Source organism: Etheostoma spectabile, chromosome 19 (genome assembly GCF_008692095.1).
Source record: "Etheostoma spectabile isolate EspeVRDwgs_2016 chromosome 19, UIUC_Espe_1.0, whole genome shotgun sequence".
NCBI classification, from domain to species: domain Eukaryota; kingdom Metazoa; phylum Chordata; class Actinopteri; order Perciformes; family Percidae; genus Etheostoma; species Etheostoma spectabile.
Window position 1 is genome coordinate 15572119 of NC_045751.1, and position 23461 is coordinate 15595579.

General features: G+C 38.7%; 2 protein-coding genes across 8 annotated transcripts in view; both read right to left on the bottom strand.

Annotated features, from left to right (window-relative positions):
* Positions 1-25: 25 nt before the first annotated feature.
* LOC116707427 (RNA-binding protein 4.1) lies at positions 26-5966 on the bottom strand. Of its 2 annotated transcripts, none has more exons than XM_032544751.1 (4): positions 5858-5966; positions 2981-3410; positions 1867-2627; positions 26-1667 (listed from the first exon to the last, which is right to left on the bottom strand). In XM_032544751.1, the coding sequence occupies exons 2-3, from the start codon at positions 3390-3392 to the stop codon at positions 1882-1884; spliced, it is 1158 nt and encodes a 385-aa protein (XP_032400642.1). In that variant the 5' UTR covers positions 3393-3410; positions 5858-5966; the 3' UTR covers positions 26-1667; positions 1867-1881. The 2 variants fall into 2 exon arrangements, with proteins under 2 accessions (XP_032400642.1, XP_032400643.1); XM_032544752.1 differs by having other exon boundaries at positions 5844-5948.
* A 1615-nt stretch (positions 5967-7581) lies between these two features.
* The window catches only part of map4k2 (mitogen-activated protein kinase kinase kinase kinase 2), a 42856-nt gene continuing 26976 nt past the window's right edge, over positions 7582-23461 (bottom strand). The window contains exons 15-33 of one of the 6 annotated variants that reach the window (XM_032544593.1): positions 21543-21601; positions 21402-21454; positions 18069-18107; positions 17584-17617; positions 17307-17463; positions 16442-16617; positions 16230-16271; positions 15703-15787; positions 15435-15514; positions 14365-14425; positions 14152-14275; positions 13594-13652; positions 13111-13214; positions 11809-11986; positions 10746-10814; positions 10560-10646; positions 10408-10478; positions 10246-10301; positions 7582-8814 (exon numbers count right to left, since the gene is read on the bottom strand). In XM_032544593.1, coding sequence (XP_032400484.1) covers positions 8727-8814; positions 10246-10301; positions 10408-10478; positions 10560-10646; positions 10746-10814; positions 11809-11986; positions 13111-13214; positions 13594-13652; positions 14152-14275; positions 14365-14425; positions 15435-15514; positions 15703-15787; positions 16230-16271; positions 16442-16617; positions 17307-17463; positions 17584-17617; positions 18069-18107; positions 21402-21454; positions 21543-21601 — 1622 coding nt within the window. In that variant the 3' untranslated portion in view covers positions 7582-8726. The remainder of the gene's footprint in view (positions 8815-10245; positions 10302-10407; positions 10479-10559; positions 10647-10745; positions 10815-11808; positions 11987-13110; positions 13215-13593; positions 13653-14151; positions 14276-14364; positions 14426-15434; positions 15515-15702; positions 15788-16229; positions 16272-16441; positions 16618-17306; positions 17464-17583; positions 17618-18068; positions 18108-21401; positions 21455-21542; positions 21602-23461) is intronic. The other 5 variants (XM_032544598.1, XM_032544594.1, XM_032544597.1 and 2 more) reach the window with 5 other exon arrangements.

The window sequence follows — 23461 nt, forward strand, 5'->3', positions numbered from 1 at the left end:
AATGGTTACTTAAAAACAGGCCAAATCAATGAGCAGAACTGTTTAATGGTAATATTTTAATTTTTGCATCAAAGAGAGCAAGTATGTGGATTTTGGGCTCATATATTTTTTTTATAGCGAGAAAGAGACTTCTTTGCAATATATATAGATTAAAAAATGCATACACTGACAGATTATCCATACTGCTCACTTCTAACACATTGTCAGGAAAAAATAAAAATTCAATGCCCTTACAAAATTCTATTTTTTTTTATAGTGAATAGTTCCACTGCAACTACAATACACCGTCAAATTGGGTTTCAAGGAGAACTGAAAAATGTCAGGCGTCACCAAAATAAGTTTGGTTTTTATTTAAAAAATCATACTCATTTTAGATTTAACGTATGCTGGTACTTTTACAGCCAGTATGAAAAATACAAACTTCAAACCCACCTTTATGCAAAACAAACGGCACCTTTGAAAATGCCTCATGACTTAAACAACCCAAGCCCTGAGTCCTGTCTCACATTTTTTTAATCTGCTTATGCTGTCTTGTATGGATACAATGAACATCCATCCCACACTTAAATTCAAGTGATATGGGTTATTTTCTGTTGGCAGCTGTGGGCAAAGTGCGCAACATTACCATTGGGAAGAAAACAGTCAAGATGTTATGTAGTTGCACAGTGCATGTCATGTAACATGTTTGTTTTGGTGTCACTTAATATTACTTTTATTTTTAAACTATTTTAGACCAGCAGACACCTCATTATGTGTTATGAAATGTATTCATTTCATATTTTGTAGACACATTCAAATTACAAACAACGAGGCGGGAATGTGAGATTATTTGTTTTACCATAGATACTAACTCAAAGTGGGATTCTGTGTTCTAACTGAACACTCAGCCAGGTCAGTAGCATGGATATGGATTCTCTATTGGCTTCCTTCAGTGTGAATCAGAGTCCATTCATGTACTTCAGAGGGTGAAGAGTGCAGGTTCTTTCCCACCCACTACTAGACCACTGCCTGAGTCTTTCACCCTTTCAAGCATAAAATAATTCTCGGTGAAAACTACTGGTTTAAGCTGTAAGAAACCATATTTTACAGCATATTAATAGACACCAATGATGATAATTTTTTGAAAAAAAAAAATCCATATTACTGATTCAGATCAAGATGATTCTGCACAACACGCAACTGATGCAGCATGGGTTAACCCTCATCCCATTCAAAAAAAGGGTACATTTTCACACACATACACATATATTTTTATATATGTATGTGTATGAAAAACCAGAACACTTTCTAAATGACAAACCAAAGCTAAACAATTAACATTTGCTGAATTGAACAATTTGCTTCATGTGAGGAAGTAACAGGTAAGAAAAAAAGACATGGCTAAAAACTGAGCTGAAGACCTGCAAAGCATGGGAGCAAATTATTGTTTTATACATCATAAATGTCAAACTGTGCAGTTTGCAAATCATCCTTAGTCTTACTGAAAACCGGTTATGTGAATATGATTGAAAGGATGATTCCTCTGCAGACAACTGGCATGTTGTGGGGAAGTGTCTGGAAGATGCTGACTTAATTTCCACAACTCAAATACTTTGCCGCACATCCTGCAGACTGATGGAATCGTGTAGCTTGAAGAAATGACAGCAAAAGTCCTGCAGTTCGAAGACCTAGAAAGAGAGCACAACCCCTTCTCAGAAACCGAGTTTAAACTCTCATTATCAGCAGCAGCTTCAAAGGATTTAGTACCTTAAAAAAATCAAAGTAGATTCAAAATGGATTGCAAGATCTTAGCGCCTACGGAGTAGTAACGTTTTACAGTAAAATGTTCCACAAATAAACCCATACATTGTTTAGTATGTTGCTCACCTTGGCACCATGGCTTTAGTATGGCGCATATCGTGGCGCATAATGATCCTTGGGTCGTGGAAGAGCGTGGGAGCTCCTGGAGCCTGACACCGGGGACAGCCGTGTTCGCTCATAGGCGTAGCCAGCCGAGGAGACTGGTACTCGTCTGATTGGGCTGCGGTCTCGTGCATAGTATGCGGCAGCCGACGAAGATGGAGGAAGTGGTCGACGATCATATGGATCTATACTGGAGAACTTTGAGAGGGAGGAAGGGGGAGGTGGGAGAGGTGGGGGAGGGGGGAGATAGGACATGCGACGATCCTCGAAATAGCTTGAGCCATAAGGACGAGCTCTGTACTTCTCATAATAGTCAACACTGCTATAGAGACGTTCACGGTCATAGGCTGATGACCGCTCAGCAAAGGAGCCTGGCGTTCTGCCGGCGTACCTATCCCCCAGCTCAGGGCTGTAGCCGCTAAGCCTACGAGGGGGAGGCGGCATCCCACCTACGTAACTAGACTGACTATACGCAGAGCTACCCATATAATCAGCTCCTGGAGGTGAGTCCATCCTGTAGTTGCCCCTGCCATAACCCGGGGGACCACGTGGGGGTCCCCGGCCGCTGCGACCTCTTGCGCCGTCACCGTGGCTACCGTTCCGACTGACTCGACAATCTTTCGACCAGTGGCCATGTTTCCCGCAGACATAGCAGCCGGTATGATCTCCCATTCCGGGGGCAGTGCGCAGCCGACTGGTGGACAGCTGTACGCTCATCAGCTTGCCTTATAGGGAAAAAGAAGACACGCATGAGACGGTGGAGTTTTGACACGAAAAGGTTCTTACCGACTACAAAACACGTTAAATGCATTTGACCGTTCACTGGGCAAAGCGGAATAACCTGCCGCGCCAGATGCAGGAAATTTAATACCAGTGCCTTTTCACCAGTTACACTGCCACTGGTTTTACAAGAAACATTGCCAAACTTACAGTGGTTACTTTCAGTCCATCTGGTCAATTAATGTGGAAAAAAGCCTGTGGATTTTACTTGTCATGAGGCCTACAGCGACAGAACAAAATCCAAATTTGTATCTATTGACAGCAAAGACAACTAGCTCTCCCTTGCCAAAGAGTTCACCTTTGTAGGCAGTGTTGTCCAGCTTATTGATGGCATCCATGGCATCCTCCATTCGCTCCATGTGAATAAAGGCATAGTCCTTCACTATGTCACACTCCACCACAGTGCCAAACTCTTCAAACTTGGCCCGCAGGACATCAGTGGTGACCCCTTCGCCAAGGTTGCTGACATGGAGTTTGGTGGTGGACTTGGGCCTCCCTTTGCTCATCTCTACATTCATGGCCCAACCATGCAACTCGTACTGGTGAAGGTTTTGAATGGCCTCCTCGGCTTCAGATTTGTTGTTCATGTGTACAAAACCATAGTTTTTGACAATGTCGCATTCTGAGACTTCACCATACTTCTCGAAGAGTTCACGCAGCTCCGCCGGTTCTGTATTGCAGGCAAGGTTACCAATAAATATTTTCACCATAATGAAGTTCTGTGTATCCTGGAAGATTTAGAAAAATATGTCAATTACAACTGTTTAACCACAACAAATATTTAATGATGGGGATGACAGGGTTATCTGCACTGTCAGTGAACAATTGGTGAAATTAATAAATACTTGCAGTTGCCAGTTTATCAGGTACACCTAGCTAAAACTAATTCACGCCAATACAGAAAACCTGCAATAAATCCTCCATTATTGAAGGTTATAATGTTTATGTGTTGATTCAACTCTATGGTCATTTTGGAGGATGTAGTTTGTGGTACTGTTAAACGCACTGCATAATACAGAGAGCATATGTATTCACTTTACTGTAACTGACAGAACCACAGCGATGATCTCTCCTGTCTAAAGCACAGTGTGCAAACACTCAGCTAGCAGCTTCTCATTTTTAGCCAATGCTGACCTTAAAATGCGTGACAGTGGAAGGGTACATCAGCTGTCGAGCAGGCTAAAAACCTGGCTGCTGTCAAGTCAGTGCCTTCTATGCAAGCTATTGTCTTTACTCAGCCAAAAACACTGTTTATGGGAGCAAAAGAAGCATCACTCTGTAACACAACTGTACAACCGTGAGTGGATTGTGGTCCCAACAACTCCAATAGACCTTTTTTCTAGATTGTGTCTTGTCACAATATCATAACAATAACGTAACATGATCAACTTAATGGGTTTGAATCAGGACCTTGATTGTTTGGAACAAGTAGCCCGTGAAAAACATGGGACAAACATAGAATGTGTTTTGATTTTAAACTTTTCTTGTGAATGATTGGGATTAATGACTGCCATTCGAAGAGTAGAAGAATGACATTTAGCCAATGTAATAACCAATGTTATTTACATTTGCAATGACTGTACATTTGATATTTTATAAATTTTTGTAACATTTATATGTAATATTTCTGCAAACCCAGCACAAAACCATTCAGCCCTTCTAACAGTTATATTGTACGTACCTGTTAGTGTCAATTACATTAAAAAAATATTTTTATATTTTTTCTTTTTTTTTTAAAGTTGCGCTACTTCCCGTTATTTTCTTTTGACATATGTTTATTTCCTTTTAATATGCTTATTGTAAGCACCAAACAGAGAGCACATTCCCTGCAAGTAAAAACGTATTGATATGGTTTGTGTATTTTTCTCTCTCTCCCACACAGGCCGTGGTCTCATGATGTGTACATACAGAGACCTGATCTGTCCACTATGTGTTTTCAGGTTCTGTCAAATTAACATTGTTATTTACATTTCTGTGGATTTTGTGGCGTTTCTGAAACTGTGACACAAATCTTTTTGTTTCTTCCCCCTGCTGTTTGCTGGCCATCAGGTAAAAGCGATTTGAATGGATTTGTGCCGCTACAAGATATGACTGTTTTACTCTTACACACTTGCCAAAAGAGCTTGAAGACTGAAACCTTGAAAAGATAAAAGTGGAGCTCGGTTAGGTCCAATTTCAGTGTGTGAGATACACATTTTATCAACACTTAGGTAAATATATCAACTGGATTAGACTCTATTGTCGGATATCCAATATTTAATTATTAGGAAACTGGGTCATAAAAAAAATTAAAGTTTAATTTAAACCACTGCTGTTTGGTGTGTCATGTGGTTGGCTGGTCTGTGATATTATGTAGCAAAACTATTTTAATTTTAAATAGAATGAACTAGCGTTACTCTCTAATTTTACTTTAATTTGTAAAGTGTCCTGAGATAACTCGGAATGTTCTGACACAATAACATTGAATTAAAATATTAACATGCCACTCACTGGAAAAGGAACATCATGCCAATGTTTCAAATGTGTATGTAAGAGTCTAACGTGGGTTAAAAGTGCGTATAACCTCGTCACGCGCAGAGCTTTTGTACGGCGATGTGAACTGTTTTAACGAGACACACCTCGTTGACTAGCTAGCTCTTTAAATTATGATACGAATTTAAACACCACGTTGGTTTGAATTTCAAACAGTTTTGATAACATAGATAGGTAAACGCAGATATAACGTTGTGTATTTCTGGGTAAACATGTCACAGATAAGTAGCTAGTACTAACGTCAGCTAGCTAGCTAGCTCGCTCGCTCAGACTAACGCTGTTAGTCTTTTCTGTGTATGTCAGCAACGTTAACGTTCCTCAAGAGTAATTAGAATGACGGTACAGTCTAAACGGCTTGCTCAATATTTATAAATTACAGTAGTAATAGTGTTTAGCGTGCAATGCTTCAAGGTTCGCGCATATTTCAATCTAACTGTTAATGGCGTTCTGTTTGGAAAATGAAGGCGTATGATTTCAGAATGCTAATAGACTAGCTATATTAGCTAACGTTAGCTGTGCGCCTGATAATTCAGCCCATGTCCTGTCAGGAGACTTCTAGAACAACGCTACGGCAAGAGGTATGCATCGCCAACTTCCTTAAACGTTTTTCGCCTGACGTATTAACTTAAAATCTTTAACTCACCACTTAAACGATGAAGGCCCCGACGTAATGAATGAAGAGTGAAATGGCGCTTGCACCCGTGACGTTGCAACCGTCTCTTCTTCTTCCGATTTAATGACTGATTGTATACCAACGTTTACAGGTGCATACCGCCACCCACTGTAGGGAGTACGTAACAGCAGGGCCATATACATATACTGTATACATACATACATATATATATATATATATATATATATATATATATATATATATATATATAGTATATATACATATATATATATATACAGTATATATATATATATATATATATATATATGTTTGTGTATGTATAAATATATATACATATAAAAAAGTAAAGAGACAAAATGAAGAACAAAAAATAAACTAAATCTTGCAATCTAATCCTCTCTGTATCTTTAAGAAAATAGAGAGCCTTCCAGCATTCATTTATATTCAGTGCTTGGGGGCCTCCAAAATTATTGTTAATTTTTGAAAGTTTTTTCAAAAATTAAAAAGTCTATTAACAAAAAGGATTTAGCCCACCTTACACTTTAATAGGCATAACGTTAGGCTATAATAATTCCTCATCACATAATCTTGAACCCAAAATCCAATTCTATCCTCATTCCTTTCAACCCATTCTCTCTACCCATCTGCTTAAACCCACAAAAGCACCCAAATCTCTTGGCAGAAAACAGACCAATTTGGCAACAGCAGTGTTATTTGTTTCATTCATCACCGGCCAAATTGTATTAACTTTATAAGGATACCCAAAGTTAATATTTACTCGCATTAGGCAGGTTGGCGGGTGTCAATTTAAAGCCCTGATTATGTTACAAATTTACAAAGAACAAGGCTTGTAATTATATACTCTAAAGTGTAATTAAAACCCTTAGGGCTAACAATGGTCAAAGCACACCTATACAATAGAACATAATCTACATATCGATTTCCTTTTTGATATCACATGTATACTAACTTGTATACTAACTAGGGAGCATCAGTGTCAGTTTGAGTTTCCCCAGTTAAGGCGACCACAAACATGAACTGCCAACAGTATTCTGAAACCTGACTGAACCTTTGTGGAGCCGAGGCTACAAGTTCATCTCTGTAATGGCAATGAAACATAATAACTATATCTGCTTCAGCTTCAAAGGATATTAAAATCTTTATTGTGCATATTACAACCTCTACATATTGTAAGAGCATACTGTATCGTTATATACTTAAAATGTATACACAATAACAATAAAAACATTTTGAAATACAAATAATCATATGCTTATTATGTTCTTCAAATATCTCAGGGAAATGTGTTAATTGTACATTTCCTTTTCCATAAATAACAAATATCATTACACACAAAACTCTAATGTAGTGGAATTTACATTTTAGTCAAACTAATACACTTTAATTGCATTCAGTTTCCTTGGTCCCTAATGTAATCAAATGTACATTTAGCCTATGTGCATTAATACCAATGGAGATGGAGGAGATTAAAGCAGTGTTGGGCAGTAATGGGTAAATGACTGAAATAAAAAGGACACTTCATCTTTAGAAGGTTGAACAGGATTTTTAAGCTCTGAAGGTCTCTCAACATGGTAACACATAGCCTAATGTAAATGCTGCTAGACTAGCACATTCACAATCTTCAAAATACATTTAAATATGATTTTCAGAATGACATAGTCTTAGGTAAGTATACATTTGAGAAGTTAACTTGGTTACAGGCACTCTTTTTAATATTCAAGGCGATAATCTGAGTATCACTGACATGTTTTATATGTGAACAGTTTAGAGTCAAAAACGTCTTTTTAAATTACATCACATGTTCTCATATTTTAAGATAAATGAGGATTTACTAATGTTCTGGCTGGTACATTTTTAAAACCTCACGCATTCCTTTAATCAATACACCAAATGGTGGAAGTCCACACAGAAAAACCCCTCATATCTTCTGTTTGAGAGTGAGGAAGAGCCCTCATCTGCCTTTTTGGCTTGGTTCAGGTCATATGGGATAGATGGGCGCAATCATATCACATGACAACTTTAGGTTTAAGCACCAACTTGGATATATTTAGAGCTTTCAGAAAAATCAGAGTTTTCCCAGTCATAATTATGACCTGAAAGCATGAATTACAGTTACTCTGACATGGCATGAATGCAGCATTGTGTGAAAAGACCAGTGTGCAAATACCAAAAAAAAGGCAAACCCCTGTGGCTGAGTGGTGAAACTAACTGTCTGCAGCTGCAGCTTAACCAATAGAAACAATACCTAAAATTCTTTCCCTTCCTTTAGAGTGCATCATTGTGCAATTTATGACAATTCCTTTAACAGATTATTAAGGTGTATTTCTGTTATTGACTTACAGGGGTCTCAGCCTATCACACTCAGCTGTGGTGTTTGCAACTTGTCCCTTGCTAAATGTCCAGTAACTGAAAAAGACAACCGCAAGCAGTAAACAAATACAAGCTTCAGAACATCATTTCAGAAATGTATTTGTGCTGTTACAAATGTTACATCCATGTATAATTTTTTTTACAGTCTATGGTCCATAACGACAGCAGTAGAGCTGAAGCATCAGATGTGGAGCCGATTTCCCTGCTGCAGTCGCACTGTGATTTAAGATGGCATGATGAATTGAAAACACGAGAGTTAGAAAACTGACTTAGCACGTTGACAAGTCTCTCCTGTGTTGCCCAACAACTTAAGTCTGAGTTGGGATGGGGAACTGAATTCCAGTCTGTCATTTGTCACTCACAGCAGAGAGTTGGTGCTAGTGTCTTCTACAGCTTGGCAAGGAGGACATTGTTTCCATCACTGGGTTATAGAACAGATTGGCATATCTCTTCGGTGTGCGTTTGGAAGAAGCTGAGCCATGTTCTCTCAGTAGCTGCTTTCATGTCCAGTCAGGATGTACAGGTTGCTCAGTGCTGAGGGGTCATCTGTTGGTGTGCTCTGAAGGATGATGTCCCTGTACAGAGTCAAGAAGGAAAACTCACAGCTCATTCAGGGTGCCAAATAAAATGCATAGTTGTCCCAAAGCTTATGATTTACCTGCTATACAGTATCCAAATCTGGGATTTGAGGGCTATAAATGAATTAATATGCAGTAGATCCTAAATTGACAGTATGTGACTTTTAACACATCCTGTAACAACACTACCACAAATACTTCATTTAATATTAATTCTGCAAACACAGCCATTACTATTATAACGACTACTAAGACTACTAACATTCCAACTACTACTATGACCACTACTAATTCTACTATGAACAATACTTTCCACACTACTATTGCTACTCCTTCTGCTACCGTTGCATAGTAAGTAAGTGCATGGAACAAAACTGTGATTGAAAATATCCTCCAGCTAAACAACGATAAACTGAAATAACCAATAAAGCCAAAGAAAAAGAAATCAAAAGGTATACAATAACACTTACATTTTAGCATGCACATTATAACATTGTAAACATTTATAAAAAACCTTACAACATTATAAAATAAATATTAAAACTATGTCACGCAATGTGAGGGTGCACCCCATTCAGTTCAAGATTATGCATCACTTAGACTAGTCTAATGACAGCCAGAGAGATTATTTTAGGAGGATGGAAGAATGAAGGCGTGCTGTCAATCCAAGAGTGGGCTTGTGAGATGGCTAGGGAGGCGGCATTTGAAAAAAATGTCATGTAAACCGTTTGCCAGATTGGATGTATATGCTAGAAAATGGGGAAAGTAGCTCAGCTTTCTGGAGGGCTCCTAAGAAGCTTTGTGCCGGGGAGAGACATGTCTGATGGGCTTATGGTGTTGCCATTTATACATAGGTTTATTTGGTTAATGGTTAATTGTCTGTCAGTCTAAAAAAATCAGCCTAGTATCACTTTAAGTATATCAAGAATCAAATAACTTTCGTTTCAGCAGGATTCAGTAGGCTCAACTACTGTAACAGTGAGGACTAGATTTGCAACATTATGAGATTTTAGTAGGATAATGTCTCAGAAAATGTCACGTTATTACACAATTAAAATATTATTATTGTTATCAGTTACAATGACTGAATGAATGTTTTGGTTGATAAAACACATCATTATATAATTATTATAACTTGAAACCATTTTTGAATGGACATTATGTATAAAAACCCTCCCTTTTGAAAAGAAATAATAAATAAAAATTAATACCATAGATAAGCAAATGTACATGGTATGACAAGGTATAACACTTTATTTAATACCACAGCATACATCAAACCGCTGCAACCTTAAGATGCACGGCAGCAATTCAATTTTAGCTTATATTTTTATCTTCTTTGTATTTTTACTCTACTGTTAACAGTACTACTGCTACTGCTGCCGTTGTTTCACCAGTGAATGATGTTAATATTGTCAGAAAACGTACCTGTTAGTTCCCAAAACTCTGAATACTCGACTTTCATCTGTAATTTCTTGTGTCACCTGCAAATAAAGATGCAATTCACTTTTTTTATAGACATGGTGCAAATATGACAAACTCATGGTATGCGCTCAGTCCCAGCATGACAGAAATGTTGAAGCTAATCACCTCATCTGAATGAAAACTCTTCCCTTTAAGGCCATGCTTCCAGAAAGCCAGCACACTGTCCTGTAAGCAGACTGATAGAACACGTCACGTCACTCAACTGTCAACAGGGACTTTAAGAACACTCACTGTGTTAATTACAGGATTGTGTCTACCTAAAGTTTCAATGGGGAAGTCAAAGACCATTTCAGCAGCCAGCTCTTTGGATGGATGCCCTCGGAGGTTCACTATCTTAACCGTTCCTGTCCAACGAGCATCAAAATGGAGATACAGTAGATTATTAATCAGTATGAAAGATGGCAGGAGGATTTGGAACATTTGTTAAATTGGAAGGGACTTACTTTCTAATGCGATGAGAACAGTGTCTCTGTCCATTTGGGTTACCTGTACTGCCCTGAGTGCTCCACTATCTGCAGACGCACAAAGACACGGAGGAGAGAACTGAGTTGGAGCATTAAGCTGAGCTCTCCAGAGGTGGAAGGAGTCTAACAATATTCTCCTTGAGTTAAAGTACTGTAACGCTAGTGAATGTTTGCGTTAACTATTAACTAGTCGTGATTACATACTAGTACTTTCGGGGCGTGGATAGAGTAAGAGCACGGAGACAGCTTCGACGGTAACTTAGTCCATCTCTTTAATCACGCTTCTTCCAGCGTGGAACAGTTCAAGACTCATCACATACATGCATCAGCATCTCATCATATCCCTCCGCCAACTTGTTAACTGAATTACAGGCAGGGCAGGCCTACAACATGTTAAATAGCTCCCTGGTTAAATTAAGGAACAGAATACACTGTGAAGCTATAAATGATGGAAATATGACTTATTTCAGTAACTAAATATTCACAAAATAAATCTCATCTTGCAGTACTATTACTTTGTTGATGAACTTTTACTTAAGTTAAAGTAGGATTACTGGTTTAAAAATCTACTCAAATAAATGTAAAACGTAGCTCACATAAAATGTACTCATAGTAAAACGTAACTTTTTAACAACAAGGGGGATATACTTTTTGGTGGGGGGTGCGCGATAACTGAATGCTTGCATCATGTGGAGGCGTCAACAGTTTTGTGTCGTTACTTAGAATTCCTCATGGGGGCGACAGAAACTATGCACGATCAATTAAATCACAGTCTATTGTGATCTGATAAGGGCACAACGCCATATCACGCTTTTTATTTTTGTTTGTTTGACAGATACTTTGCCAAAGCAACGGCGCAAAATATTTGGACGGATGAGATTTAAAAAGTAGCACAGTATAATACTTCAAACAAAACATACTTGGGTAAAAGTAACATTTTCTCGTTTACAGTAACTGTAAGGAATTGTAATTTGTTACTTTCCACCTCTGGAGCTCTCCGTTACTAAACAGGCAGTGGAGAAACACAGACAGCAGGCCATACCTGGTGCTGAGATGGGCGTGCTGTTCAGCTCTATGATATCAAACTTGAGCTGCTGGCTGACCGGGTGCTTCCCGTTACTACTGTCTCTCACCCCGACACACAGCTGGGGGAACTCATCCGACACCAACACCAGCAGCTCAAATATGGGCAGAGAGTCAGGTAGCCTCATGGCTATGTGCTGCAAGGCAAACACAACACAAAGAGGAAGAGTCAGGTTACACGGTGCTAAGAATGGGATTGCTAGAACCAGGTAAGTGTGCTATGACAGGACGCACATTCAATGTTTCACCAGGAATTGTGTCAGAATGAATTCACACAGATGGCACTATATTGTTGTGGATAAAGGCACCAAATATACTCTGCCCAGGAAACAGATGATGCCTCTTTTTAGCAATACTTCAGATTTCTGGAGATACTGAGTAGTCTGTCTTTTTACTCGGCGTCCAAATGTGAAACAATGCCCGTTTTATTAACAAATAATAATCCACAATAACCACACATCCTTGTTACAAAATGTATAGCTCTAGTAAATGCTAACTCTCATAGAGATGACCACTGAACTCTTCTGTTCACTCACTTTGTCATTGTGCTCTTTTGGAAGCATGTAATTGCATGTAATTGTGGGCCAGAAAAAGTGAGCGTCATGCGCCGCTGACAGTTAAGTGTAGGAACCAAAACGACTAAATTTAGGAAAATGATGGTGGTTTGGATTAAAACGCGGCCGAGGAACAAACTAGTGTTTCCTGGGTGAAAGTGATTTGTTTTCGCCGCGAAAAGAAAAGAAAAGAACTCACAGTGTATTATGTTGACGACATGTTGTGCTATTTCATTTTGAGACAATTTTCCATTAAATGTTGAAGTTTATAAATAAGTCACTATATCAAGTGGGATTCAAATTTTGCCTGTTTTATTTTGTTGTGCATGATCAAAAAACATCCTCTATCTGCTTCTTTCACTACTCAGCTATGATTCATGCATGAGGGTGATTCATTGCTAATTCACTTTCATAAAGATATCGGCATACTATTCTTGCCATCACCATCGAAGCGATGAAAATTAATATGACCAGGAGGAAAAAATAGGATTCCGTGGTAACAAGGTCAGACTTCAAATTTCCTTTATGAAACAACATTTCCTTAAAGCAAAGATGTCTGTTTTAGTTCAAGCCAGGCTTAAAACACACCACATATTAAATATTACCAGAGCTGATTTTTAAAACAAGGCCAGTATAGGTTGAAGCCCAACAACAGAAATACATAAAGCACCATATTTCCCAAAAGAACATAAAGTGTCTGTACAAACCTTTAGATGCATGAACTTCTGAAGAGGCTCATACCACAGAAGAAGAGCCAGGCCAGATGGAACTGCCCCACAAAGAAATGTGCTGTCTGTGTATGGGTTTCTTGCTGAGGGAGAGCAGAAAAGCAGAGAGTGTGTGGTAGTTATTACTGAATAAACACAAATCAATTTCACTAAGGGCCACACTGGAATATGAGAATCACATCAATGTCCAGACATGTATAGTTTATTGACATGCTTTTATTTCGAAAATCTTTGACTGAATTATTGCCTTTCTTATAAAGTCTTCTTACTTACAGTTTGTTTGACAAAAAACCTAAAGTATCCGTAAAAGGTTTCTCAGAAAAAATCCAAGAACAAAAATTAGGCGGACTGAAATATACTAAATAGATATGCGGGTTGGATCAAAATCTGCGAGGGGGCGGATTTGGCCCGCGGGCCTTAAGTTTGACACATGTGATGTAGACAAAAGTCTTCATCACTTACCTACACTACATCTCCTGCAGCCTTTAGTGTCAGGGATCTTCACAGATATGGCAAACTTTCTGTGGAATGAGAGAGAATAAAGACAAAATACAATGATATGCAAATCCTTTTTAACCTAGTGTATATTCATTTGAATACACTACAAAGACAAAATATTTTAAGTTCAAACTGATCAACTTTGTTTTTTTTGCAAATATTCACTTATAACATCAAATTTAAAGTATTTTCCAGGATCTTCCAGTTAATATTTAAAGTTAAAGACCCGAACACTGCATCTTTTGAGAGAGCTGATCAACCAAGAAAAGCAGAAACAATCGAGGAGCAATTTTTTTTTTTGCAGTCTAAGAAATTTCTTCAAAATTTATTTTATAGAAATGAGTCACAAATATGCTTTTTTACTTTAAATACAAAATACAGACGTACAAATTCTAGTTAAGTAGAGTAACAAAGTATTTATACTTTGTTATATTACAACATTGCAAGCACAACCCTTTCACTGTCACTGCACCTACAGCTCTACCATTACGTGTTTACAGTGTAGCTAATGTCCGGTCCTACCTGGAGCTGATCCTCTCAGTGAAGCGGCTGGTGCTGAGTGACAGACTGCTGTGTTTCTTCTGCAGGGATCCTCGCTGTTCAAACAGAGCCGACAGACTGTGGGAATAAAGCTGGGAAGACTTGCCTGCAGGATGGATACTTTGTTAGAGCAGCGGGTAACACACAACGCTGTTGTGTTTTCTGACAAAATAGACATTTCAAGAGTCTTGTTACCTGATACAGACATCAGCACGTTGTTCATAACATACAGCCAGGTGCATCGCTGAGGGAGCAGCTGTGGGAAGAAAGAAAAGACGTCCAACAATTCCTTTGAGTCCAGATTGACCATGTGCTTGGATTTAATAAACTGCACAATACTCTGGTGATCAGAGCTTTAAATTGACACCCGCCAACCCGCCAAATGCGGGTACAAATTTACTTTAGCAGGTAACATTTTAAAGTTACTAGCCAATTTGGCCAATGATGAATGAAGCAAAGCTTCTTTTTGAATTGGCAAACAGAAGAAATGTTTCCAGATTGGTCTGTTTTCCACCAAGAAATTTGAGAGGTTTTGTGTGTCTTGGAAACGTAATAATTCCGGGCATCACTGGTTGTTGTTGTAATCCTACACTTCCCATGAACACTTTGTCATGTCGCGTCAGACAACCATTGGCTACGTGCAATCCTGAGGTCACCAAACCGGACCCACTCCACTCTTCTGGGTAGATGCTAGTATCCACCGACCAACAACACGAGTGGATACCGCTACAACACAACATTGAAGTGAATAAATATAAGGTTAAAAGTAGCAATATTCTACTTTATAATTCAGTACACATGAAGACGTGACTTGTCGTATAAGTAACGGAATGTAACCCTAACTTTGTCTTTTACCCTAACTCTTTATAGCTAACTTTGGGTTGATGCTTGCACAGTAGTGTTTGGTGGGCACGCTCTAGCATCTACCATTCTTCTGCTGCACTGCAACACATTCTATCCTTAAAAAACTAAAATTGTTAACTGTGGAAAACCATCGGGACATCCCAACACCCACTTATGGCATGCTTGAATTACTTTTCAGAATGTGAGCACAGCTCTCATGTCAGTTATACAAGGACCAGATCGCTTATAGCAACGACCTAACATATCCACAGTACTCCCAACAGGGCTCCCTGAGGGACACAATATAAGCCTTCTCCAATTCTGCAAAGCCCATAAAGGATAAGAAGATTCTCATAACTCATCCGGCAGTGTATTGTGTTGCAACAAAATAATGGTAAATATATGGATCGTTCCTTTTTTACCTTCTCTAGTGTATCTTCATGAAGTTCATTAAGGTTCAGTGTGTAAATGCCCTCCTCTGCTCCAAGAATAAGGTACTGATCTAAGAAGGAATAAAGTTTGTTAATGGGGAAAACAGGTTTCCTTACACCATGACACAAAGACAACATAATATGAATGTGAGGCATTCATGTTGCTGTTAAGTTTACAGTTGATGACATATCTAGGAAAGCTGACTTTATTCTGTTTTGAAGCACATCTTCAGGACATTAAGAGACATTATTGTATTACCTCTTGTCTTGGGTAAAACCCATGTGACAGCACAGTGGATTTTAAGAGGACATCCGTTGAAGACTTTGGAGAAGCAGGCTCCCATCTACAGAAGCAGCACAGCAACTGAATCACCAATGGTCTGACATGGTTACGGTGACCCTTCATTCAATTTTGAAATGATATCCACACTAACAAAAACTGCACGTATGATTATTACAAACTTCTGAATTATGTAATGTATTGGAAAGTTGCACTAGGGTACATTGCACATCGGCGACTGGAAATACCAGCTGGGTGCTGAGGTTTCCAATTTTACCAAATATATCAGACTGAATTGTGAGGAAATAAACTGAAGCACAATACATTCAAAAAAATAGTTGAGGGAATATTGCAGCAACAAAAATATCAGCTGGATTTTTACATAAAAACTGTTCCGAGTGCAGCTTGTGTCATGCCATGCGAGGAAGCTTATCTTGTTAGTTGTCAGGGCATTCCCATTGGTCAGCTTTAAATGTCGGTCACATGCTGTTAGATTTCACACTTACATGGACTTGAGGGGTAGGAGGAAGTCCATGACAATCAGCCCTCTAGAGATGTCAAAGGTTACACATAACAAAACATAGGGGATGATAAAAACTGTACATCAGATGCATTAAAAAAATCAACTTGTTTGGTTTACATGAGGAAGTTATTAGGTTAGCAAATCACACAAGATTATTAATGTTTTCCTACAGATACTTCTTTGGTGTCAACTCACTGCGTCCTCAGTCTTTTTCCTCAGTGTGCTCCATTCAGGTGATAGTGGTGTCTCTCTTTTCGAAGAAGAAACAGAGGCAACCTTCTTCTTCTCTGCTGTTGCAGCGTCCGCCACAGGCAGACATGGATCACTGCAACGCTGTCTGATGTCCTGTGTGGCTGAGCACCTGGCCAACACTTGTCAAACACAGGAGAGAGAAATAGGAGGAAGGGATTTTTGTCAGTCAAAGTTTTGACCTGGCCCTGAGCTGGTTTGGACTCACAGTTCAGAGCTTAGACTGTGTGTGGGTCTTGGGTGCTCTAGTCCACGTACACCCTCAGATAAAGTCAGACGACCAGATTGGATGTATATACTAGATAATTGGTAAAGTGGCTGAGCTTTCTGGAGGGCTCCTAAGAAGCTTTGTGCTGGGGAGAGGCGTGTATGATGGGCTTATGGTGTTGTCATTTATACATATGTGTATTTGGTCTATGGTTTATTCAATATTTTTGAATAAATACTAGTCTGTTGAATGGTTTGTAATATTGTGGCAACTGTGTCATCTTCTCTTGATTTTTTTTTTCTGGGTGGGTGGTGAAGATGACAAAGTAAAAGTTTTACAAAAAAATGTAATAATAGTTAATCACAAAAAAAAAACACATTTTCACTAGGGATCGACCAATAGGGATTTTTTTAGTGCCAATGCCGATTTCTTTTTTTTTTTCATCAGCCTCAGCCGATATAGTGTATGTGTGACGACAATAAGCACATAGTATACACTTCACCCGTGTGTGAATTGTTTTTAATGTGCTTTAGTTTCTTCTACCGAAGCACTTTTTAATTTTAATAGGTGTTATTAAAATAAAGTTGTCCTCATTGTTTTTACCTGTGGTGGAGGTGGAGTCTGCAGTGAGGACAGGGTCTGGGCCCAGAGTACAGCTGGGTCTCACCGTCAGCTCACTGTCCTCTGTGTGGGGAGTTAAAGAGCTGAAGGCTGGCAGAGAGGCTGTAGTCGGACTGAATAAACCACTCTTCCTACCTCCCTGAAAAACACCAGAAAACACATGAATTGCTGTGACGGACTAACAGGCTCATATTTCATCATGTTGTCTCACCCTGTGAGCCAGTGGCATACTGTTTACGGTTGTATAGTTCCCACTCACATCAGTAGATGGCGCCCTCCTGATGGTTAAACTCCTGAAAGACAAATGTGCCACAAGTCCTGATCAGGCTCCAAAAATCTCAGAATCAGGTGACCAAATAAGATCCAAATCAAGCACCATGGCAACAAGCTGGACAACACAGGCAGATGCTGGAGATGCTGAGGGCACGGTAACAGCAACACACAAACACAAATATTGCGAAAACACCACAAAAAAAGCAGACAAAAAGCCCCAAAAAGCCAGAACCAGTGGGTTTGTGCTGAATCACGTCCAGTTCATGAAGAAATATAGCGGAACTTTGGATATGGGATGATCGGAAAGTGATCACAAACCCACTGATTATGTCAAAGATGTTTGCCGTTAGCTGATATTCAAACCATAAACAAGAAATCACCACAAGAAGTTTATTTCAGGTGAATTCATGTGGGATGTTGGGGGGGGGACACTGCTGTTAGGAGAGGCTGGAGTTGATGGACGTGGCCTACCTCAGCTGCAGAGCTTGCTCCACACATTCCAACAGGCTCCTGCAACAGGAAGACCTGGTGTTTATCTGCCCACGGGCCTGAATGGCCCATAACAATGGGAGGGAGGGAACCAGAGGTCCACTAAAGCCCCATAAACAGTGCTGATATTTGGACTGAGGCTCAGACATTCTGCTCCAAATTAAAGGATAATTCAACTCTTCAAGAGTTTTAGCCATCATTACTATAGAGTGATAACAGTGTACTCACCAAGGTTCTGCTAACGATGGCTGCGGTCAGGGTTTTAAATATATATGTTTGTGAGTCCTACATGCTGCCTTTTTGAAAAATAAGTGATTTTCTGGTTAAAAAATGACTATTATTTGGGTTTAGTGTTATTCTAATGTGTCTATTTCCTTACACTTTTCTTAAAAAGCAACAAAAGGTGTTCTATTGTAATGTAAGGTTTCCGTAACGTGGACATGGAAGCAAAGAAGACCAGCCTCTGAAAACAAGTTAATAATGAAGTGTATTACACACATTTAATTTCATTCTATTAATTTAAGTGACTATATGTAACTTTTACACGGTTCTGAAAATGTAAAATTTTCCATTTGATGATCATAAGCGACCTGTAACACCAAACAAGACTAACAGTGAAAAGATTGCTAGTTTTATATAGTTTTTATCAATGCCTCTGCCCTGGTCGGATTTTCCCCCCGCAAACTCACAGAATGATTTACGGCAGGTATACTGCGCTACAGTAACACATCCTGACGGGTCACAGATTTCAATGAATCAACTGAAAAGACTGTGTTGTCTCCAGTCAGCAAAGCCAGGTTAAGGGTGGCAAGAGATTTCTTTTTATAGGCCTAACTTTATTTTTAATGTCATTTTAGAGGTTATCTGCTGTAGTTATGGCTGATACAGGGTCAGGGCCATCACAGGAAAGAAGGAAAATAAACTAAGAACAAGTAAAAGACAAAAGGCAATAACGTGAGTCACACTCGATATTCCTTTTAGTCTGTGTTTGTGCCTACTATTTTCTGTTCAATTGTCTCCCTGTACTTGTGTAAAGCTTCCTTGTTTTTCATGAAATTAACTTTATACATCTGAGTTATTACTGCACTGGTTGCTACAACAAACTCTTAATGCATTGGGTCGTGACACAGTGACAGGGATAGTGTTACCCGGTTTATCTCACGATACATCTAAAGTAGGCTAAGTTACAGTATACAACACTTGAAATCTGTTACGTCTGTAACATTTTCTCTTATTGTAAATGAATGATTTTCTGTCTGAGCAAAAGATGTATCAACTATGTGACCTCCCGGTAACACTAACTCAGTAATACAGTGAGTGGGTAATATAGCACCGTAAAGAAAAGATCTTTACAACAGCAGGTGTGGTAGAAACATTCAGCTTTTGTCCAAAGCGGCCGCTAGAATCCAGACCAACTGAAAGTTACATAAAGCCAATTTAAATATGGAAGCTGTGACCATTTTCTTTAATCCAAACCAAGTTGGTGGGTGGCACGTCCTTGCAGCTTTTTGTAGTTTATTGTTATTGTGCCAGTAAATATCAGCCCCACAGCAATATGAAGTCCTATCTGTGTGTTGGTTTTCCTTTTAATTATAAACACTATATTCAATTCAATTTCAATTCAATTTTTAATTTATAGTGTCAAATCACAACAGGAGTTATCTCAGGACATTTTACAGATAGAGTAGGTCTAGACCACACTCTATAATTTACAAAGACCCAACAATTTCTAATGAGCAATGGACATTTCATTCATCAAATCATTTCTATTTTTAATTTAGCTGCTCACTGGGGTATATGTACCGGTGGGTTAGTGGGCATCAGTGGTTTGGATATTCTGGATAAATGACTGGTCTGTTAAAAACCTGCCTGATGGTCTGACTGCTTGTGTTTCACGCTCCGTCAGACCTTGTTACCACAATGTCACAGCGTTTCCAGATCTCAGTGAATACTTTGGTGAGTACAATGTTGATATAAGTTATATAAATGATGATGAAAACTACAAAAATAAGACCCAAGTTGTAGTAAACTACAGTTTTACTTTTGATGCTAAAACTATGACTACCAGTGATAATATTGCTAATGAACTCAAATCTACATTTTCATTTACCTCTATAGTAGGAAAATTAGGAACTAGTATTACTACTACTGCTTTCATTAACATTTTATATAACAATCAGCCTATTCAATCAGTTTAACTGAAAAGGGTCCATACAGGTCAGAGAACACTTTAATATCCACATTCTGTCATTAAAGACGCACTCTCTGACTGTATTATAGTGCCCAATAGTGCCAACAAATCCCCAAAAGAAATCTGGCAATTGTGATGTACCACATTTGGAATTGCAGGTCACATGACACCCACTTTCCCAAGAAGTGATGTAAAACAATAAATACCATTTTTCCCAACAATTTTATATATAAATTACTTTCACAATTTGATAAAGATTTTAAGTCTGATAAAACTTTAAATCTTGGAAGAACTTAGTATATGGCCTATGCGATGGTGAGCTATTTCAATTGAAATGAATGGGGCTCCATACTGGAACACAATATCCAGTTCTCTCACTGATTTTGCATTTCACTTCTATAACACTGTGACACTCATAATGGACAACTTTTCCAAAAAAGTATTTAAATCAATTTAGCAGAACCAGAAATATAGCCCTTTTCAATATTGTGCATTCTTCTTGATTGTCAAAACCTGGCTCTAACGTTACCCAAAATGCAACTTAACCGCCAACAGTTCAGTCGGAGATTTGAGTGTGTTATGCTAGTATTGGCTAACGTAGCCTGGAGCCTCTAGCCTGCAGCAGAGATGAGGAGACAAAGAGGACTGGTGAGAGTAGTTCTTTTTAAGTCCAAGCCTCCAGACTGATTTTTTTTTAAACTTGTAGTCTTCATACCCAACCTACACCAACTCAAGTGAGACTTAAGGACATTTATCAGACTTTACACAGCTCCATTTGTAGACACGTAATGCTTTTTATCAACTGTTTTCACACATGCAATAGTACTCCCCAACACCTGAAATCATCAGAGTTTCTCTTCAACACTTCCATGCTCAACTGGGTTTTATGTAGAAACCAACACATTTCTCTCTCTTTGGATTCAGGGGCACTATTGGACACCGTTAAAAAAACGTAATCACAGTGTAACGTTGACAAAAGTGGGAAATTTGGGATGATTTTCCTCAGATTACCTACTGATTGCTTCAAAGGAGACATCCTGTTCAGCTGTGACATCTCAACAGCCAAAAACCATAATATGCATTAAACAAAAGACAGAATGAAGGTAGAAGAAGAAAAGTCTTACGGCGAGTTGTCTTCATCTCCAGACAGACTCCAGTTGTCATCATAAGAGCCCTGCTGAAGGGGGAAAACAGAGCCCTTGATCACATATGGCATCAGTACACAGCACAGTCACAAAAAGACCTTTGCCGAAAAAGAGCATTACCAAATCAGGATACGGCTCAGTGACTTTCCTCAGTGGAGCCCCAAACTTCATTTGGTCGACTGCAAAGAAAAAACAAGAAGAATGAAACGAGTGCTGTGCAGTGTCCACACAGAACTGTGGGTTTTATAAGACAATAAAGAGCAGGCCAACATGCTCCCATTCAACCAAGGCCTGTTCATGCACTATTGATTAGTTGGAGCTAGATACAGTGTTCACTCTGCAAGCACACATCACCTACAGTCCTGAGCCGATACAACAGCTGACCACAGCATAACAATGGTGCAATGACAAAACACAATGACATTTTTTAATGTGACCGTTTAAAATTCAATTCAGTGCGACGGTAGCCTAGTTAGTCTTGTTTGAACAGTAGCGTGTGGTGGCTAATGTTAGCTAAGGTTGTTATCCTGTATAAAAGTTACACTGTCTTCCTTTAATGATGTAAAACATACAGTACATACACTAGGGCTTGAAATTTTGATTTGAAAGAATGCGATTAGCTAATTGTGAAGACCGCGATTAATCAAATGTGCAGATGAATGTTTAGTATTACATTTGGTTCAACCCTTTTTATTCCTCTTTTTATTAATCATACTTAATGTTTTTTGATAAGATAAATGCTGGAATATTGTTACATATCACAGATTGTATCCAGAAATGTCCTATTTTCAGTGAAACCTTTAATTTATTTTCAGACGCTGGTCTGCTCTCCATTCCCTACACCAGACTCTGTACCTTCGGAGACCTTTAGTGTTGCAGCCCCATCCCTGTGGAACACCTTCTCTGCAGATATCCAAAATGCTACAGGACATGGACATATTTAAAAAAAACTCCTGAAGCACCACCTGTTTACCACAGCCTGCAACTGTAAAGTGCCCTTGGTTTTCTTGAAAGGCGCTATCTAAATGAAAGATTATTATTATTATTATTATTATTATTATTATTATTATTATTATTATTATTATTATTATACCAGAAACCGGAAGTTGCCGTCTCGTCTCGGCTCAGTAAGCTATCACTGTGTTGCTGAATGGCCAATGAAAAATGCTATCATCATTATAAAGTTTAGAACTTGATTTGAGAAGTCTTTCATGTTATTTGCTGTTTAGAAAACTGATTGCAACATTAAATTATTCCACATGCGGGTCAAAACTGTCATAGTTAATACTAAATAATTGGAAAATTGGGTTTGAAATGACCAAACAAAAACTATAAATTTGTTTTGTGTCTTTCTGCTACAAAAACATACTTTCTAGCAGCCTGTGCTTTCATTACAGTATGAAAATCAACTTGCAGAGAATTGAAACAATTCCATGCCAGTGAACATAATGTGTCCTTTTTTGGTAAAAGATCCATTGTTGCGTCATGGTAACGTAGATGCTGACGCCTGTTTGGAAAGTTTAAAAAGTAACATATGTGAGCAGCCAGCAGCTTCCCCAAACTCTTCACTGGTGCTTTATGATATTTGAAGCATGACAATGCCTTGTTGTTGTTGCACTACTATTTTTTTGTATGCTGTTGCCTTCTGCAACCTATTAGCCTCCTTCCCTTCCCTCATATTTAATGTGGATACATTGTAAAAATATTCCTTTTCCCTTTGTCTCAGTAGGGCTGGGCGTCATTAGATTTTTTTAGGCTTGCTAGTGGCATAGCTCTATATCTAGGTCTGTCAGTCGGTCCACCACTTGGTCTACGATCTTCATATCTATTAGACGGATTTCTATGAAACTGGGTACAAATACTCATGGTCCCCAGAGGATGAAACTCACTGACTTTGGTGATCTTCTGACTTTTCATCTAGTGCTACCACCAGCAGGTCAAAAACTTTCATCTATATTGAAAAATATCTTTACATCTGCTCAATGTATTGGTACTAGAGCCATGATCGGGTGATAAAAAAAAAAAAAAAAAATCAGGCC

Excerpts from the sequence above, each read along its gene's own strand:
- LOC116707427 (XM_032544751.1), bottom strand. The coding sequence starts at position 3,392 with ATGGTGAAAATATTTATTGGTAACCTTGCCTGCAATACAGAACCGGCG. Across the intron at positions 2,628-2,980 it reads GGACAACACTGCCTACAAAG|GCAAGCTGATGAGCGTACAG; the intron begins GTGAACTCTTTG and ends TTTCCCTATAAG.